At 38.1% G+C, this 21,183-nt stretch overlaps 1 protein-coding gene across 2 annotated transcripts in view; it reads left to right on the top strand.

Moving 5' to 3' along the window:
• Nucleotides 1-21,183, top strand: part of SLC17A5 (solute carrier family 17 member 5) — a 48,521-nt gene that overhangs the window by 10,065 nt on the left and 17,273 nt on the right. For both annotated transcript variants that reach the window (XM_045543896.1, XM_045543895.1), the window contains exons 3-9: nt 737-970; nt 1,953-2,040; nt 5,509-5,595; nt 6,771-6,889; nt 13,454-13,612; nt 16,425-16,557; nt 19,216-19,363. In XM_045543896.1, coding sequence (XP_045399852.1) covers nt 737-970; nt 1,953-2,040; nt 5,509-5,595; nt 6,771-6,889; nt 13,454-13,612; nt 16,425-16,557; nt 19,216-19,363 — 968 coding nt within the window. The remainder of the gene's footprint in view (nt 1-736; nt 971-1,952; nt 2,041-5,508; nt 5,596-6,770; nt 6,890-13,453; nt 13,613-16,424; nt 16,558-19,215; nt 19,364-21,183) is intronic.

Genomic DNA, 21,183 nt, shown 5'->3' with positions numbered 1-21,183 from the left:
ATACAGCTACATGCACTAAAGATGTCAGATACTCAGATCAGTCACTTAATCTTCCTTAGTACCTTACTGTGTGCTGCTACTAATTAAAAGTCAGGTCCTACTTACATGAACTTTATGGCTTGGTTTGAATTCTTGCTCTTTTTTTTTTTTTTAATTCTTGCTCTTTTGTGTTGTTCCATATGCTTGTTTTAAGTGCTTGGTCTGAAATGGGGAGGTATTAATTATCTGTATTTATACATGTTAATTGCCAATATTAAGTGAACACTGTGTATTAGGCCTTATTTTATGTGCATTTTTCATTTAATCCTCTCAGATCACACATCCAGTAAGTAATAGAACTAGACTTAAACTCAGGCTTGGCTCCAAATTCTAGCTCATCCACTACAGTATCCTGTTTAATAGCTGTCTGAATTAAGCCTGTGACTCTTCTATGAGCCTTCTTGGTTGCAGTTATTACAAAGTCTCTAAGCTCCTCGTATGGTCTCTAGTTTCATAAAATAGCAAGCCTTCTTGAAGTTTATGACTTCTAATTCTTTTCCTTTCATTTAGAGAAACTGCATGTGTCTATATCATGATGACTCACCCACCTACTAGAAAGTTTGCATGTTCTTCAGTCCAAAATAGTGGTTCAAAATTTGTTTTTTATGTACTGATGTGCCAGTAAGAGAAAAGAGCTATTTAGCCAAAGTCTTAAAGGATTGTTGTTGTGTTTTTGTTTTTCTTCTATGTTTTATAGGGTAAAAAGTACCCATGGGATGCAGAAACTCAAGGATGGATTCTCGGTTCTTTTTTTTATGGCTACATCATCACACAAATTCCGGGAGGATATATTGCCAGCAAAATAGGGGGGAAACTGCTGCTAGGATTTGGGATCCTTGGCACTGCTGTCTTGACCCTGTTCACTCCCATTGCTGCAGATTTAGGAGTTGGACCTCTCATTGTACTCAGAGCACTAGAAGGACTAGGAGAGGTAATTTATTTTTTCTCTTTTGTTTTACTTCTTACCCTATATCAATTTCTCTTCTTAAAGATATCATTCCTCAGTATGACTATAAACCAAAAATTAACATTGGATAATGACAGGGATTATTTTTTAACTAGAGAAAGAAGTAACTAGAAAATAACCTGAACAAGATTTTGTTTGTGGTCAATGAGGTCTTGATTGGAAAGCTTTACTCAAACTCTAGAGGAAACATTTTTCCAGGGGAGACTTCATAGCTCATGATTTAGGAGAGAAGAAAATAAACCACTATTAAACGGTTAAGGTAGGCCATCCTTACCTCTTGAGCCTTTGCCACAGTTTATCTGTGTTCTATCATTGATTCTCAGATCTAAAACATTTTGTACAATAGACTGTTGAATTGCTTTGTTTTAGTTTTAAATTTGTTGTTATTCATGGAAGCTCTTCTTTATCATTTTCTCTTTTCTCTGATCCTCTAATGTAAAGACAAATAATTTATGATTTTATATAACTATCTCAGTTCTGTGATTCTTCTGGCCCTTCTGCTGTTTTTAGAATTGTTATTAATTGTTGCCTCTTTTTTCTTCCTCTTAACATTTTTATCATTGTTTAAAATTTTAATTCCAGCTGGGCGTGGTGGCTGACGCCTGTAATCCTAGCACTCTGGGAGGCTGAGGCATGAGGATCATTTGAGCTCAGGAGTTCGAGACCAGCCTGAGCAAGAGGGAGATCCTAGCTCTACAAAAAAATAGAAAAATTAGCTGGGTGTGGTGGTGCAGGCCTGTAGTCCCAGCTACTTGGGAGGCAGAGGCAGGAGGATGGCTTGAGCCCAGGAATTTGAGATTGCAGGGAGATTTGATGATGCCACTGCACTCTAGCCTGGGTGACAGAGTGAAACTCCGTCTCCAAAAAAAAAAAATTTTTTTTAATAAATAAAACACTAACAAAACTACCTTATATTTCATCAGAAATATCATTTTCTCCCCTTCAGGGTGTTACATATCCAGCCATGCATGCCATGTGGTCTTCTTGGGCTCCCCCTCTTGAAAGAAGCAAGCTTCTTAGCATTTCATATGCAGGTGAGATAACTATTCTTATAAAAATTTTGCCACAATTTGTTATATATGTATCACCCTTGGGGAAAAAAGTGCCTTCATGCCAGAATCATGCAATATTGGTACCTCTTTTGTGGGTACAACTTCATTCTTAATTTTTCTCATAATTGGCTAAAGTCATTTTCTCCATCTGCCACCATGTATTTCAAAATATGTTGCCTTTTCATATATAGATAATGCTATTTAAAAAAAAAAAAAAGGCCCGGCCAGGTGCAGTGGCTTAAGCCCATAATCCTAGCACTTTGGGAGACTGAGATGGGAGGATCACTTGAGGCCAAGAGTTCGAGACCAGCCTGAGCATGAGCAAGACCCCATCTCTACAAAAATTAGAAAAATTAGCTGGGCATGGTGGCACATGCCTGTCGTCCCAGCTACTTGGGAAGCTGAGGCAAGAGGATAGCTTGAACCCAGGAGTTCAAGGCTGCAGTGAACTATGATCATGCCCTTGTGCTCTAGCTGGGGCAACAGAGTGACCCTGTATCAAAAAAAAAAAAAAATAGTTAGAAAATTAAGCACTTTTGTCCTTAAATTGTGATTTCTATTTTGATTGTCAAATGCATATGTCATGACTCTCAACCCCTGTCTTCATGCATCCTTTTTCTATGTATTTGTTTGCCATCATTTTGATATACAGGTGAGGTAACATGAGTTTTATGTATGTGAATTATTATTTTATCAGATTACATAAAACTTATAGTCTTTCTTACAAGTGAAAAGTTTTTGACCTAACTTCTTTTTAAATATAGTTGTGAAGGCCTCTCTGTGGTGACTTTTTGAGCTAAAATCTGAAGGATAAGAATAAACCAGCCGTGCAAAGAGCAAATAGAAGAGCATTCCAGCCCCTCAGAACAGCACGTACAAGGTCTCTCAGGCAGGAAATAACCCAAGGGTTCAAAGAGATGAAAAACCACCGAGGGTGGCTAAAATGTACTGAATAAAGAGTATAATGGCATAAGCTGAGGTTAAAGAAAGAACAAGAGCTAGATTATATCAGGCCTTACAGTCTACAGAAAGGAATATAAATTTTTCTTCCCAAAATACAATGGGAAAACATCAGAGGTTTTCAATCAAGTGAAAAACACAATCCAATTTACATTTTAAGAAGATCATTCTTGTAGCAATATAAGGATTGACATGAGAAATCTGATGATAAGTTCAAGAACAGGTACTACCTATGGCTCCCTTTTTTTTTCTTTTGAGACAGAATCTTACTCTGTCACCCGAGCTAGAGTGCCGTGGCGTCAGCCTAGCTCAGCAACCTCAAACTCCTGGGTTCAAGCAATCCTCCTGCCTCAGCCTCCAAAGTAGCTGAGACTAGAGGCATGTGCCACCATGCCTGGCTAATTTTTTTTTTTTTTTCTATTTTTAGTTGCCCAGCTAATTCTTTCTATTTTTTTAGTAGAGACGGTGTCACTCTTGCTCAGGTTAGTCTCGAACTCCCGACCTCAAACAATTCCCCCCACCTCCATCTCCCAGAGTGCCAGAATTACAGGTGTGAGCTACCACACCTGGCCTATGGCTCCCCTTTACCTATTGAATAAAGTCCAAAATCCTTGAACTAAGGATCAGGATTGTTCACAGTCTTCACTACTTCTTTACAGCTAGCCTAATCCCTGGCACATAGTGCCTGGCATGGAGTAGGTACTCAGTGACTGTTCAACCTGTTTTTCCAGCACTGTCTTCTCCTTTCCTTTACCCAAGTAAAGTTCCCAAACCTACTCTGTGCCTTCCAACTTCCATTCCTGTGCTTGTCCTGTTACCCTGCCTCTGTATCTTTTTTCTAATCTTGTTTCTACAGGACCACATTTTAGCTATCTTTTCAACGTCTGCTGCTTGTATCTGTTCCTGGCTTCTGGAAGTCAGAAGTATTATCTCCCATATTTGAACTTCCATGTTGCTCTGTGATCCTTAAAACTTCCTAACATGTAATAATTATTAGCTTATATTTATCTCCGACCTGCGACTAAAACTTGAGACCAGAAACAATATCGAATTGATCATTTTACTCCCGCAGCACCTACTAAGATGTCTTTGATGCATTTAATGGTTACAATGTATTTTATTATTTACTTACCTGAAACAATCATTTGTAATATATAGGGAGATTACTAAAAGCTTCATTCTTTTTTTTTTTTTTTTTTTTTGAGACAGAGTCTTGCTCTGTTGTCCAGGCTAGAATGCCGTGGCATCAGCCTAGCTCACAGCAACCTCAAACTCCTGGGCTCAAGCAATCCTTCTGCCTCAGCCTCCCAAGTAGCTGGGACTACAGACATGTGCCACCAAGCCTGGATAACTTTTTGTCTATATATATTTTTAGCTGTCCGGCTAATTTCTTTCTATTTTTAGTAGAGACAGAGTCTCACTCTTGCTTAGGTTGGTCTTGAACTCCTGACCTTGAGCAATCCTCCCACCTCGGCCTCCCAGAGTACTAGGATTACAGGCGTAAGCCACTGAGCCTAGCCAAACTTCATTCTTATTTCCTCAAATGATTGATGCAGTAGGTTGTGTTAATCAGCCTTGGAGGCCAGGCATGGTGGCTCACGCCTGTAATCCTAGCACTCTGGGAGGCCAAGGTGGGAGGATTGCTTGAGCTCAGGAGTTCCAGACTACCCTGAGCAAGAATGAGACCCCATCTCTACCAAAAAAGACAAAGAAAAAAAAAAAAACCCAGCTGGGCATTGGGGCACATGCCTGTAGTCCCAGCTACTTGGGAGGCAGAGGCAGAAGGATCACTTGAGCCCAGGAATTAGAGGTTGCAGTGAGGTTGGGTGTGGTGGCTCACGCCTGTAGCCTCCCAGGCTGCGAGCTCAGGAGTTGGAGACCAGCCTGAGCAAGAGCGAGACCCCGTCTCTACTAAAAATAGAAAAATTAGCTAGTGTCATGTTGCGTGCGTATAGTCCCAGCTACTCAGGAAGCTGAGGCAGGAGTATTTCTTGAGCTTTGAAGTTGCTGTGATCTAGGCTGATGCCACAATATTCTACTCAGGGCAACAGAGTGAGACTCTGTCTCAACAAAAAAAAACAAGGCAACTGAGCACCACTCCTCACAACCCCCCCCCTAAAAAAAAAAACAAAAAAAACACAAAAGCCTTGAGAACACTTTTCAACCTTTCCCCAGGTATCTGGATTTCTAACAGTAGCATTTACTATCAAGACTAGGAGTTTTCTTTTGATTGATACTTCCTAATTCATCATTAGTTGTAACTAATGCAACTACATATTAATGTATATATTTTATATATTGTAGGTTTTCTAGTCAATAATCCCTTAAGAGAATGGATTGTTTATATTTACATGTGACTAATTCAACTTTTTAGGATTTGAGTAGTTCTTTCTTTTCTTCATCATCTGTTACCCATCTTCTTTAAGCAATAGACCTGTTCCGTCTTTGTTTCTCTCTCGAAAGTTTACAAAGTCTTATGTGTTGTTCTAGGAGCACAACTTGGGACAGTAATATCTCTTCCTCTTTCTGGAATAATTTGCTACTATATGAATTGGACTTATGTCTTCTACTTTTTTGGTAAGTTTAAAAATTTAACCTAAATTATAATGTAGCAATTTCAAAATATATTAGTAGTCTAATAATTAGTTAAAAATATATATTCCAGATTAGGCAAGGTGGCTCACACCTGTAATCCTAGCACTCTGGGAGGCTAAGGCAGGAAGATCTCTTGAGGTCAGGAGTTCAAGACCGGCTTGAGCAACAGCAAGACCCTGTCTCTACTAAAAACTAGAAAAATTAGCAGGCGCAGTGGCACGTGCCTATAGTCCTAGCTACTCAGGAGGCTGAGGCAGGAAGATCGCTTAAGCCCAGGAGTTTGAGGTTTCAGTGAGCTATGATGATGCCACTGGACCCTAGCCTGGGCAACAGAGCAAGACTTTGTCTCAAAAAAAATAAAAAATAAAAAAATATTAAAAATATTAAAATATATATATATACACACACACACACACATATCCCGCAATTCACTGACACAATCATTTCCTAAACTACCAAGTTCTAAAACTCTTACCGATAACCTCTTTCTCAAATTGATATGGTTAAAATGACCTAGCTGAATTTTGACCTAATGGTAGTTTTGGAATATTTCTTAATAAAAACTACTGTTGGATTTTAGACTTAAATGGCACATTTGTTAAGAAAAATTATTGTCTTGGGTATTATAAATGCAAAATGTGTATTTTGAAAATATTTCTTCTCAAGCAAAGTAGGATGCATTCACTTTGTAGTATTAATCTTTTTTAGTCCCAGAGCATTTTATTTCTGTTTAATTGGCAAAATAATACACATTTTTAATAAATTAGATTTTCACATAGACGTTTCATGCAGGAATTATATCTGCAGTTGAAACCAAAAAATCAACAAACAAAAACAGACACCTATGGACATACATAGATTATGGAAATTTAATTTAAAGATTTGTCTGGTAGACACTGATAGAGTTATCTGTTATAGTTAAAAGTTATTGGGGGAGGAAGCTGCAGAAGGAAAAAATAAAATAAAGTTATTTCCTTCAAAATTTATAGGTAAAATACAGTTATAGCAATTATCCCATTAAAGAATTGAGGAAAACTTGAAATTGAATCTAAACTGAAACCAATTTTACATTGAATTTATAGTTACATAATTTTCTCAAAACGTAAAAATTTCTGCTAGTACATTCTAATTTTATTTAACTAATTTTCTATTTTAAGGTTTACTTGGAATATTTTGGTTTGTTTTATGGATCTGGTTAGTTAGTGACACACCAGAGACTAACAGGACAATCTCCCATTATGAAAAGGAGTACATTATTTCATCATTAAGAAATCAGGTATGGACTTTGGAACATTATAAAAATAATTTCAGAACCTTTTTTCCTTCAGAATTAAGATACTAATTTTTTATATAGATATTTCTATTGTGCATGCCCTAGGCAAAGGAGAATAGGCAAATGAAATAAATGTATGAAATGTTATCTGAAGAATTCTAATTCTTTCTATTTCCTATAGAAAGTATAGTTTTATAAACTACAAAAAATTACTTTCCAAGGTCATTTTAAAACTTTTAGAGTAATGATTATCAAATGAGTCATAAATTTGTTTTTTCTTCTTAATTAGTAGAAAATATGTTATTTATGAAAGGAATCTCATACCTACATTCTATTTGTTGTTAGAAAACCAATTAGTGGCCGTGTGTGGTGCCTCACGCCTATAATCCTAGTACTCTGGGAGGCCGAGCCGGGCGGATCCTTTGAGCTCAGGAGTTTGAGACCAGCCTGAGTAAGAGTAAAACCCTGTATCTACTAAAAATAGAAGAAGTTAGCTAGGTAACTAAAAAAGAAAAGAAAAGAAAACCTGGCCAGGCGCGGTGGCTCACGCCTGTAATCCTAGCACTCTGGGAGGCCGAGGCGGGTGGATCGCTCGAGGTCAGGAGTTCGAGACCAGCCTGAGCAAGAGTGAGACCCCGTCTCTACTAAAAAATAGAAAGAGATGATCTGGCCAACTAAAAATATATATAGAAAAAATTAGTCAGGCATGGTGGCTCATGCCTGTAGTCCCAGCTACTTGGGAGGCTGAGGCAGTAGGATCGCTTAAGCCTAGGAGTTTGAGGTTGCTGTGAGCTAGGCTGATGCCACAGCACTCACTCCAACCCGGGCAACAGAGCGAGACTCTGTCTCAAAAAAAAAAAAAAGAAAAAAAAAGGAAATAAAACCAATTAGTATGTTTATACAGGTTGAGCATCTCAACTCTGAAATGCTCTGAAATCCAAAACTTTTTGTGTGCTGACATGATGCTCAAAGGAAATGCCCATTGGAGCATTTCAGATTTCAGATTTTTAGATTTGGGATACTCAACTGATATAAGCAATGCAAATATTCCAAAATCCAAAAAATCGAAATTGCTTGGGTTCCAAGCATACAGGTGCGAGCCATCACACCAAGTCTATATTTCAAATTTTTGTATATAGTATAGCCAGGCTGTGTTTAAGAATTTACTCCTTAACATTTCACGTTTTTAAATTTTGCTACAAATATCTCTACAAGCACCTGAACTTTAAGAAATTCGACATCTCTTGGTCTTTGCCAAAGATTGGCAAAAAATTAGAAACAGAAGAAATCAGCAATGTAATTTAAAAAGTTACTTTGAGAGGCCCAGCACAGTGGCTCATGCCTATAGTCCCAGCACTTTATGAGGCTGAGGCAGGGGAGGATTGCTTGAGGCCAGGAGTTCAAGACAAGCCTGGGCAGCATAGTGAGACCTCATCTCTACAAAAAAAGATATTAAAAATTAGCCAGGGGTGTGGTGGCGTGCACCTATATAGGAGGACCCCTGAGCCCAGGAGTTCAAGCTGAAGTGAGCTATGGTTGTGCCACTGCACTCCAGCCTGGGCAGCAAAGCAAGACCCTGTCTCATGAAAAAAAAAAAAAGTTACTTTGAGAGTTCAGTGTCTTATATGATAGTCTTATATGATATTAATTAAATGAATCACCCACTTTTCCCCTTAAAGAATAGATTAAAAGAATTTAATACATTGTAAAAAGAATTTAATACATTGTAAATAGGTCTTGCCCTGTAAAACATGTTGTCTCACATTTTCTCAGCATTGAAGATTAATGGTTTGCTTCTTCCAATACTGTAGTTTTGTCATTATTTTTATGAAGTTATGAAACCTTTTAGTTTTCTTAGATTCTTCAAAAAGCTTTATCTATCTTGATATGTGTCTTAATCTGCCCAATATCCAAACTTAGGTTATTTTTCTATATGCTTCAAAAAATGGAATATTCAGATGCAAGAAGAGTTAGGATGATTAGGTTTCATAGAGCTCCAGACTGCATTCTTAGAGTGGCTAATGTTGTGGTTGAAAAGTCCATAAAATAATGATGTGTTACGTGAAGCTCCACCTTTAAATCTTGGATCCAAGAAATGTGCAGCATCTACTCTACTTCATTCATTCTTTAAACAAACAACTTTTTCAGGCCCTACTATGACCTAGGTTCTTTGTCAGCTCCTGAGGACTTAGCAATGAATAAGAGGAAAAAATAAAAAAGACACAGTACATCTTTGGAACAGAGAAGGCAGGGGTCCTCAGCCGGCCTGGAACGGATAGGAAGGCTTCCTGGTGTCAATACCTTCTGGCCAAGGCCCATCAAGAACACACCTGTATTGAACAAAGTTCTGTTTCTTGGTTCCTTGCAGTGCCAGAGAAAGCACGTCATGAGGGACCATAGGACATCTCAGTGACAAAGTTAATAGGATCTTATTATAGTTTAGTTTTGTATTAGGTGACTTGGGGGGAGGGTAGAGAACCGATGTTTTGCTCTGGATTTGGTGTTATCAAAAAACAGTAGCAGTGGATGTGCTGGTTCACACCTGTAATCTCAGCACTTTGGGAGGCCAAGGTAGGAGGATCACTTGAGGCCAGGAGTTTGAGACCAGCCTGGGCAGCAGAACAAGACCCTGTCTCCAAAAAAAAGAAAGCAGTAGCAATTCTATGATTCCATCTTAATTTTTATCTGGAAGATGAGGCTGAAGTTGTAATTAGTAAAGACACAGCAGTCATTCATTAGCTGGGAGAGGAAGATGTTTGCTCTTCTTTGTAGCTTACAGCATTCTTGTTTTTGTCTGTGCTCAGACGTGATTGTGGAGTGGTCTTATTTTTGTCCTGCTCCAGCATGTTCATAGAGTGGCCTTGTTTAAGTTCAGCAGGGCAACACCATGGCCTAGCTATTTGAACCAGTCCAGCTCAGCTGACAGCAGCCAAGGACTGCATTTTTTCTTTCTCACTGTGGAAGCTGTATCTAAACGGAGTCTTGAAAGGGAAGTTGGAGTTAAGCAGGCAAATTGGGGAAGTGAGAGGTGTGCAGACATTCCAGGCCAAGGATATACTGTGAGCAAAGGCACAGGAGACAAACAGTGGTAACTTCCAAAATGTGCCCAGTTGGTGGTGTTGACATGAACAAGGCAAAGAGCAGCAGGAGATGGAGGGGGCAAGAGGAGCTCAGATCATGGAAGGTCCCCTGTGTCTCACTAAGGAGCTTAGGCTTTATCCTTTAGGCACTGGGATGCCATGAAGTATTTGTAAGCTCGAAGTGGCAGAAGCAGGTTTGCCTTTTAGATTGCTTATGCTGACTGTTGTGTGAAGGGAAGATTTAGCGGAACAAGCAGGAGTTTCAGTTAGAATGCTGTCTTGGTTACCCAGCTAAGGGACAGTACTTATAGGTAGAAATGTTATTTCATTCTTAAACTTAAGTATTAAGTATTTAATTAAGTATTATAGCAGCATAGATAGTTCTAAATCTGATGCAGAAATTGCTAAAATTGGTGGTTACCAAAGGCTAAGAAGGATAGTGGGGAGAGGGAAGATGAAGAGAAGTTGATTAATGGGTACAAATATATGGTTTGATAGAAGAAATAAGACCTAGTGTTAGATAGATCAGTAGGGTGACTATAGTTTATAATAGTCTATTGCACAGTTCAAAATAGCTAGAAGAGAGTAATTTGAATGTTTCTAGCACAAAGAAGACATACATTTAAGGTGATAGATATCCCAAGTGCACGGATTTGATCTTTACAAATTATATAAATATATTAAATTACCACATATACCCCGAAACTATACACAGCTATTATGTATCAACAAAATTTTAAAAAGAAAAAGATGCTGTAAAAAGAGGAATAAAACCTGCGGGGCATCCTGCAGTTAAATTCAGAAGGCTATCTCATAAGTAGCTCATGGATAGACCACCTATACTAGTGAGTGCTTTAAGATCATCAACTACTGCTGTTTTGAAGATCTCTTTTTAGTGAATTGTGAAAAGACATTACCACTTCACCCATTGAATTTATTCTTTCCTATATACCTGGTATTGTTTTTGTTTCTGTTCTTTCTTAATTCTTAAGGGTAGTACGTTTTATAACTGTTTTGTTTCTCCTATATACCTTTTAGGAAGAGTATGTAACTTTGCAGCATTATGAAGCAAATAAAAGGGGGAACTTTGTTTGAATATTTAGTTGCCATAAATTAAGAACATTTATTGCATGCAACTTTCCTAAATCAATTTGCCATTACTCGCATTTGACAAAAATACATTGTTTTGTGAAATGGCACATTAGAAAATACTCAAATACTTGTTGAATGACCTTACCCTCCTTGTATTCTAGATTTCACACATTTGACAACAAATAATTTTTTTAATTTTTTAATTATTGTGGGCACATAATAGTTGTATATATTTATAGGGTACATGTGATGTTCTGATATAAGCATACCATGTGAATTAATCAAATCAGGGTAACTGAGGTGTCCATCACCTCAGGCATTCAACCATTGCTCTATAGAATCACCTATGAAACCTTTTAAATTTTAGATTTTTTGGTCCTACACAGAGTTTTTTTTTTATTTTTCTTGGTATTATTGTGTTTATTCAGTAAGTCTTAGGTAGAACACAGGCATCTGTAATTTCAAGGTGTCAAAGGTGATTCTGAAGTATAGCTGGAATTGAGAACCACTGCTGTAAAAGAATAAATGTTCCCTCTCTTCTCCTCCCCCAACCCCCTACATTTTTGATCATACTGGGAAACACAGGAACATATCTACCAAGATGTCAAGTACAAAGTTTCAAGGAAAAAGGCCAAAAGAAGGTTAATACTGGTTCTTCCTCTTTTTGAAATAACAGTGAACCCTGGAGGCAGAAACATAGATTGCTCTTGCTTTAGAGAAAAACCACAGAGCCTCAGTATATAGGAAATGTAAAAATCTGATGGCCCAGACCAGTGGTATCCAAGCTTTCTTGATCATGAAACCCACCAGTAAACAAGTGTGGGGCTCACGATCTGAATGTGTGTATATTTATTCACAGGTTATCTATACATACTACTGTACTTATGTACATCATAAAATATATACAAGAATAGAACTTTTAGAGGATGAATAAGCTGAAGTAAATAGTATATATATAAATTTTAAATTTTAATAGGATAAACATTTTTGCTGTCAAAATATTTATAATAATATATAAATATTAATAATATTAATATATTAATAATATATAATAATAAGTAATAATATTTTGTTAATATTACAATAATATTTAATGAGCAATGTGTTTGAATATGTTATATTTGATGATCTGCCATTATTTTGCTTTTCGAGGTATCTAACAGAGGACTCATAGGAGGAAAAGTAGCAGCTCTACTATTTTCTTAGTGTTCACTGTGCTTATGTTATTAGAATTCTCTTTTATTGACTATTGCTCTGCAGGAAACTTTTGAAGACACTGTTAATTTTGTGAGGTTTGTTTTAATTAAAACTGCCTAATAAAATCCACAAATCTACTTAAGGCAAATGTAAACTGCAACATGCTATAATACACTTGTTTGTTTATAATATAAACAAACAAATGAGGATGCCATCATTAACCCTTCCAAATTGGGGAAATTATACCATTTGTAATTGACATATTCCAGGGCTAACCTATTTATTACATATTAATAGGTTTTAATTTCTTTTTTAGAATAAAAAATGAATATAAATAGAAATTCTTATATGTCTTTCCTACCCCAGTGGATTGATTATCTTGAATACCCCTGGGGTGCTTACACCCCACTATGAAGACCACTACTCCACATGGCTACATACAGAAACCTCCTATTGCACAGTTCTTATAAATCATTTTAATTGAATTTTATTCAATAAGAGTAATTAAAATACTGAATTGGATAATGAAATATGAATTCATTGGACCTTCCAAAGAGTGTTAAGAGTTGACATTGTAGCTCTAAGATTGCATTTCCATCTTTTCCTCTAATCTGAATCATAGACTCTCGGTAGTTAATGTATTTTTTTAAAAATCAAACAACTGTACAGAACAAATCCCTTTATTAAAAATAAAAAATAGGCCAGGCAAGGTGGCCCACGCCTGTAATCCTAGCACTGTGGGAGGCCGAGGCAGGAGGATCTGTTGAGCTCAGAAGTTTGAGACCAGGCTAAGAGTGAGACCCCCATCTCTACTAAAAATAGAAAAAATTAGCCAGGCGTGGTGATGCGCCCCTGTAGTACCAGCTATTCGGGAGGCTGCTTGAACAAGAAGGATTGCTTGAACCCAGGAGTTTGAGGTTGCCGTGAGCTAGGCTCACTCTAGCCCAAGCAACAGAGCAAGACTCTGTCTCAAATAAATAAATAAATAAATAAATAAATAAATAAATAAATAATCAAACAACTAAACATTTATCATGTATTTTGCTACTTAATATTTCAAAGGAGTCAGCTTAAAAATCTGAAGTTGACTAATTAAGGCTGATATTCTATGTGTTCTAGATTGAGTTTTAGCTAATATGGTACGAATCTAAGCATTAATACAGCTATAGCATATCCTAATTGAGCCTGTTTTCTTCAGCTTTCTTCACAGAAGTCAGTGCCGTGGGGACCCATTTTAAAATCACTGCCACTTTGGGCTATTGTAGTTGCACATTTTTCTTACAACTGGACTTTTTATACTTTATTGACATTATTGCCAACTTATATGAAGGATATCCTGAGGTTTGATGTTCAAGAGGTAAGAAAACAAGTAATCATTAACTTCTTACATAGAGTATATATAATTTTAAAACTACACACAGAATTTGTTTTCATCTGTGTGAAACTCAATTCTTTTGTATCTTCCATTTTACTCTGCTGTACTGAATTTTAGAGATTTCTCCTTTTGGCCTCCACAGTTTCTTTTTTCTCAGTGTGTGTTCCCTCTTGTTTCAAGATATCTTTTGTCTGGTATTCCCTTTAATCATAAAGGCTTTTCTAGACCCTAGTACTATTCCAAGATATCGGATGGCAAATTCAAATGATGCCAACATTCACTCCTAAAGGGATGGTGTGGGACTCTGCCGGCAGCTGAGAAGGGAGGCTGGAGAGACAAGGTTCTTGGGCACAGTTGTGCTACGGCAGCCGTTAGGCATTGGAAGAGGGATAGTTGTAAAGCTGTATAAGATGGGTCTTATCTGAAACTGCCTTCTGAACTTGTCAAATTTAGTGTGTTCCTGTTATCTCTATGTTGATGGACTTAAGGTAAATTTTATCTTTAAATAGATTGAGAAAAAGCCTAAGGAGGCACAGTTTGTAAGGAAAATTTGGGGGTTTTGTTCTTCAAAATAAAGGATAGAGCAAAATCCTAAATACAAGAGTTAAAACTATAAAACTCTTAGAAGGTGTAAATCTTTGTGATCTTGGACCAGGCAATGGTTTAAATATGACAGTAAAAGCACAAGTAACCAAAGAAAAAAATAGATAAACTGAACTTCATCAAAATTAAATCTCTTGTACATCAAAGGACACGATCAAGAAAATGAGGCTGGGCACAGTGGCTCACACCTGTAATCCTGGCACTTTGGAAAGCCAAGGCAGGAGGATCACTTGAGACCAGGAGTTCAAGACCAGCCTGAGCAAAAATGAGACCGCTGAGTCTCTACAGAAAATAGAAAAATTAGCTTGGTGTGGTGGTGTGTGCCTGTGATCCCAACTACTCAGGAGGTTGAAGCAGGAGGATTCCTTCAGCCCAGGAGTTTGAGGTTGCAGTGAGCTATGATGATGCCACTGCACTAACTGGAGCAACAGAGTAAGACCCTGTCTCAAAAAAAAGAAATAAAAGATAGATGTGATCCTACTATGTGAAAGTCTAAATGGAATAAAATTTATAGAGGAAATTACTCAGCTAAACCAGAGAGAAACAAAAATCTTCAGCTACAAAAGTAAAACTGAAAGCATACATCTAAATATAGAGAATCACAAACTATGATGAAAAAATTAAATCTCTCCCTTTCCTCAGCACACTTAAATGTAAAACTTGGATTCATCCCTAGGGAGGAAGTGTCAGGTGTGGGTGAGGTAAGAGAACACCGTGAAAAGTCATTAGATGAGTTGCTAGTGAGAGAAGGAACCAGAGAGAGTCAGTTACCTGCTGGCATCGAAGCCCAGTTGAGGTTCATGCACCTACAGGAAGACAGGTAAGCATGGCTGGATTTTCTCGAGCCATGTTCACCTGCTCAAGTGCAAGTGCAGAGTAGGAAAAGAGCTGGGAAGTAGATGCAGTGTGAGAGAAGCAAGGAGTCAAGGGTCTATGGATGGGATTGATTATAATGATTCACCATGGAATTGATACTAAGGAGAGGAGGGAGAGCAACAAAGAGCTGAAGGAGACCAGAAGCTGGTAGGGGCTGGTATGAGCCTGTGGGGTTTATAAGTGACTGATCACAACCAGTTACAGATTCCTTTGTTCCTTCTCCACTCCCACTGCTTCACTTGACTAGCCTTTGAAAAAATTTTTTTTAGGTAAATAGGCCGGGCGCAGTGGCTCACGCCTATAATCCTAGCACTCTGGGAAGCGGAGGCGGGTGGATCGCTCGAGGTCAGGAGTTCGTTCGAGACCAGCCTGAGCAAGAGTGAGACCCCATCTCTACTAAAAAATAGAAAGAGATGATCTGGCCAACTAAAAACATATATAGAAAAAATTAGCCAGGCATGGTGGCACATGCCTGTAGTCCCAGCTACTTGGGAGGCTGAGACAGCAAGATCGCTTAAGCCCAGCAGTTTGAGGTTGCTGTGACCTAGGCTGACGCCACAGCACTCACTTCAACCTGGGCAACAGAGCGAGACTCTGTCTCAAAAAAAAAAAAAAAAAAATTTTAAGTAAATAAAAATAAAGTTTTAAAAGGTGGTAGGATCAATTGATTGGGGTCAGGTGCTAGAGGGAATAAGCTGGAAAGACAGGTGTTCATCAGAGAGTGGGAAGCATGAAACTGAGATAATGAAAAGGTTGAAGTTAATGTTAATGAGAACATATAGGCAGGAATTAGGGGGCTGTTACAGTAGTCCAGGCAAGAGACGAGGAAGACCTCAGAATGGGATACAGGAAGAGTAGACATGGAGAGAAGCAGAAAGAGTAGGCTTTTATTAAGAAAAGAACAGACAGTGCTCGGTCAAGAAAGAATCTCAGGTTCTGTAAATAGTATATATATGTGTGCAAGTAAGTAAACATATAATGTACTTTTAGCTTTAAGATAGTTTCTCTGAGTTACGGTTTTACTTGGCACTGATCTTTTTAAAATAAAATATGGCCTAGGTTCTTTAATTAATAAAATTGTAAGAAAAAATATCATGAGCCTTGTTTTTCTCTGAGACAGGCTCTTAGGGACTACATTGAACTGAATCTCTTAATTCTTCTGAAGGCCAAACATTTATTATAATTATATGAAAATTAACAGCATAATGCTATATATTTCCTTTGTTTTCAAGTGGTGGTGGTTGGATGTGATATATGTGTGTATTTTGTTTTTTCCTCCCACATAATTAATCCTATATCTTCTGATTCCTTCCAGAATGGGTTTTTATCTGCATTACCGTATTTCGGCTGTTGGTTATGTATGATCCTGTCTGGTCAAGCTGCTGACAATTTAAGGGCAAAATGGAATTTTTCCACTATATGTGTTCGCAGAATTTTTACCCTTATAGGTAAGGGAAGTGAATCAGGTTTTGTTTTGGTTTACAGTTATTTACTGTGTTTATAGTTATTAGAAATAGGAAAAAAAGTGTTCTTCCCACTCTCACAGTTAACACAATACTCAACACAGAACACTTCACTCTGGTAACCACAATGTACGTGGAGATTTCTCCCCACACACAACCAATTCTGCAGCAGAGACCAGCTGGGTGTCCTGTAATTTGGCTATGACAGTCTGCCTGGAGATTGTGCCAGATCCCACAGGTTGAGGGCTCAGTCCCACAAGATTGCCCGACTCCCTTCAAATGCCAATCACGAGTCCCAGGTTGTGACCTGGACTTCTGACCAACTGTCTATAATTGACATTGCCATGACTTTCTCCTCTTCAGGTTCAATTAATTTGCTAGAGCAGCTCACAGAACTCAAGGAAATACTTTGCTTATGTTCATACATTCATTACAAAGGATATCACAAAGGATCCAGGTGGACAGCCAGATGCAAGAAATGCACAGGGCAAAGAATGTGGGAAGGGGTGGGGAGTTTCCATGCCCTCTTGGGGAACACCACCCTCCAGCAACCTCCATGTGTTCTGCTGTCCAGAAGCTCATCGAAACCCTGTTCTTTTGAGTTTTCATGGAGGTTTCGTTAGGTAGGCATTATTAAGTCATTGGCCATTGGGATCAACTAGACCTTCAGCCCCTCTTCCCTCCCTGGAGGTTGGGGAGGGAAGGGCGTGGGGCTAAAAGTCCCAACTTTCTAATCCAGCCCCCAACCTGAAGCTATCTGGGGGCCCCCAGTCTCCAGTCATTTCATTAGCATACAAAAGACAAATTCATCACTCCAGAGATTCCACGGGTTTTAGGAGCTGGAGCTGTGGGCCAAAAACTGGGGGCAGCGAACAAATATGTATTTCTTATTTTATAATATCACAACAGTGCAGAAAAAATGGTAATATTAGTCATCTATTTTGTTCACATATTAAAACACCATGATGTTTTAATATGTGCATGTTTAATGATGTGCATTTCAGTACCAGATGGTTCTTTTTGAACCGTTCTTTTTGAGGATTAAAATTTATAATATAATATCCTATAATCCACCACCATAGCTTGTAATGATTTAAAAATGGCTTGCTTTGCTGAACATCACCCCCAGAATTTTATAAATCACTTTGTTTTCAGCTCTAAGTTTGCAATGAAAAATATTTTTAAGCCTCCATCCCTTTGCTAAGTGAATACAGTTTTCATTTCTTTTTTAGAAACAGGGTATCTTACTCTGTCGCCTAGGCTGGAGTGCAGTGGCACAATAACTCACTCCAGCCTCAAACATCTGGGCTCAAGTGATCCTCCTCCCTAAGCCTCCTGAGTAGCTAGGACTACCACTGTACTCCACCATGGCCAGCTAATTTTTTTCATTTTTTTTTAGAGATCGGGTCTTACTGTGTTGCCCAGGCTGGTCTCAAACTCCTATGCTCAAGGGATCCTCCTGCCTCAGCCTCCCAAGTCACTGGGATTACAGGGATGAGCCACCACACCCAGCCATTTTGAATTTCAATCCAAAATTATTTACTAATATCATTATATCAAATGAGGAGCTATGAATCAAAGAGCTCAATAATAATCTTTTTTTTCTTCGTATTCCTGGGTGCCATCTGATCAATAATAATAATCGTCATATGCTTCCATCTCTGCTTTCAGAAAGGTGTATTTTAAAGCTATCTAAGATAATCATTCAACTTTTTTTTTTTTTTTTTTTTTTTTTTTGAGACAGAGTCTCACTCTGTTACCCGGGCTAGAGTGCTATAGTGTCAGCCTAGCTCACAGCAACCTCAAACTCCTGGGTTCAAGCAATCTTCCTGCCTCAGCCTCCTTATAGCTGGTACTACAGGCATGCGCCACCACGCCTGGCTAATTTTTTTTATTTTTAGTAGAAATGGGGTCTTGCTTTTGCTCAGGCTGGTCTCGAATTCCTGACCTCAAGCGATCCTCCGGCCTCAGCCTCCCAGAGTGCTAGGATTACACACGTGAGCCATCATGCCCAGCCAACATGAGGCTATTTAAATTTAATTGAAATTTAAAAATAAGTTCCTCAGTTGCAGTATCTCCAAATATAACATGTCCATCATCACAGTTATTGGATAGCACTGTGGTAGACACAGAAAGACTGTCTACTCATTAAGTCCCTTTCTGTGTTACTCATATTTTATGCTTAACTGCCTATAATGACCAATGCATATTGCTGTCAATTGTTGGAACCAGAATGGAGTATTTTTCTAACTTTATCCAACTGAGTTTATCATTTAGTTTATCTTCTTTGGTTCTGTGAATTTTAAATCACATTCTGTGTCAGCTCTTGCTTCTCTCTAGACTCTTATTTTTGTCATTTTCTTCTTGCTCTTTTCTCTAGCACTGTAGAACTTTAGCTGACTTTGGTCACATGCAGATTTAATAAGATTCATAATGAGATTTTCCTTTTACTATTATATTAGTTGTATGATGCCCATGTGTTTTCCAGCAGTTTTTTCCATGAAATTCATTAGTCTTGTAGGCAGTACAGTGTTTCTACAGTAGGTGGCAGCAATATCAAATTTCAGATTTATACTATGTTAAGGTAGAGCAAATACTAATGCTGCAACTTCTTTTTTTTCTTTTATAACTTTTTAACTCCAGGAATGATTGGTCCTGCAGTATTCTTAATAGCTGCTGGATATATAGGCTGTGATTATTCTCTGGCTGTTGCATTCCTAACCATATCAACAACACTGGGAGGCTTTTGCTCTTCTGGATTTACTATCAACCATCTGGATATTGCACCTTCGTGAGTACTAATATAAAGTTTTGCCGTGATTGACTTTGAATTCTTTTATTTTAATCGTGGTAAAATATATATGACATAAAACTCACCATTTTTTAAGTGTCCAGTTCTGTGACATTAAGTATTCACATTGTTATGCAACTATCGCCACCAACCATCTCTAGCACTATTTCATCTTCCCCTGCTGAGACTCTCTACCCATTACACAGTATTTCCCCATTTCCTCCTTACCCCTGGCCCTGGAAACCATAATTCTACTTTCTGCCTCTGAATTTAACCAGTGTTGGAATGACTTTAATTTTTTACAAAATTTCAATTTAAAAAAAAATTTCAATTTATACAATAATTAAAGCATGAAGTTGTTTTTAATTTTAAACCTTTAAGTAAGTCACCTCTGTTCAGAGTGTTCTTATACCAACATTGCAATAACACATTATAACTTATGTCTACAATAGGAACTCTGAAAGCAGAAACTCTTATCCTCAGGGCTCACCATGGTACTTGGCACATAGTAGGCATTTAGTTGGATGGATGAATACCAAAGAGCAGGCCAGTTAATTTAGTCAATTATTAATATTATATTACCTGTGTGCAGATATATTTGTACAGTACTTGGTAGTTTGCAAATCACTTTCACAAACATTATCTCATTTCATCCGTAAAACAGTCCTATGAAGTAGGTATTCTTGCCCTATTTTAAGGGTGAGGAAACTCAGGTTCAGACAAGTTAAGTGATGTGTCCTATACCATACAGCTAACAAATGATAGAGCCAAAACTTAAAAAACTTAAACATAAAATTTTTACTTTTAAGCCCCAAATTCTTTCTACAGCTCTCTGGAAACATTCTGTGGGCCACATGCTTCTAGAATTCTTTAGGGGGCTGTGTAAATATTTTAACCCAAAAGATTTAGTACACTTTACTTGTAAAAATAATAGATATGAATTTATCTTTGGAGAAAAGACAAGTGGTCTCCTTCTTTCCACTACCCCAAAACCTTCACACCTAGACTACCACAGAATCTCCTGATTCCTGTTAATCCTCGGCCTCCTGTCCCTTCAATAAACACTCTAAGATAAGCTCTACTGACCCACCTCTCAGAGAACTTGGGCAGACCTTTGAAATCATTCTAATCCATTCTCTCATTTTATATAAGAAGTCACCAAGAAAGTTCCACCAGGTTAGAGACAGTGTGCTCAGTTCCTGGCTGAGCGTCTGTCTGCCACTCTGCAGTGCCTTCTGCTGAGATACTTGGCCTGTCTTTGGTAGTGCCTTTTCCTCTCCTGCCCAGTTCGCATCCCAGTTCTTCATGAAGCCTTTCCGCACCACCACTGCCTGCTTTTTTTCTGTTCCTTCTCTCTGTGCATTCCATTTATAATTTTGTGCTAGATGCATTTGTATTTACTGCCTTACCTTAATAAACAATTATTTCTTATCTTTCTGATCTCCTTAATTTGGGTGTAAGCTCCTTCAGCCTGAGACATCTTATATATGCACAGTATAGCTCCTGGCACAAGGAGAGGCACACTCAGCCCATACTTGTTGAATGGTTGATTTACATGCTTATCCTAAGAAAGTAGGAGCTTCAGTGCTACATGTACCCTTGACAGTGGGGAACCAAGGAAAGAGAACTGATAGTACTTAGGCATTAGACTAAGAAACCATTTGAAATAAAAGGCAGCTGAAGCAGAAGTCCTGGGACTAAAAGCTCTGACAGTGCAGGGACTAAGTTGGTCTTGTTTACTACAGTAGTGCCAGCACCTGGCCTTGCTCTGGACCATGGTCAGTGCTCAGTTGATCAACTGCATGAATGGGAGAACGAAA

The sequence above is a fragment of the Lemur catta genome, chromosome 2, assembly GCF_020740605.2.
Source record: "Lemur catta isolate mLemCat1 chromosome 2, mLemCat1.pri, whole genome shotgun sequence".
NCBI lineage: Eukaryota > Metazoa > Chordata > Mammalia > Primates > Lemuridae > Lemur > Lemur catta.
This window is presented reverse-complemented; position numbering and strand designations above follow the sequence as displayed.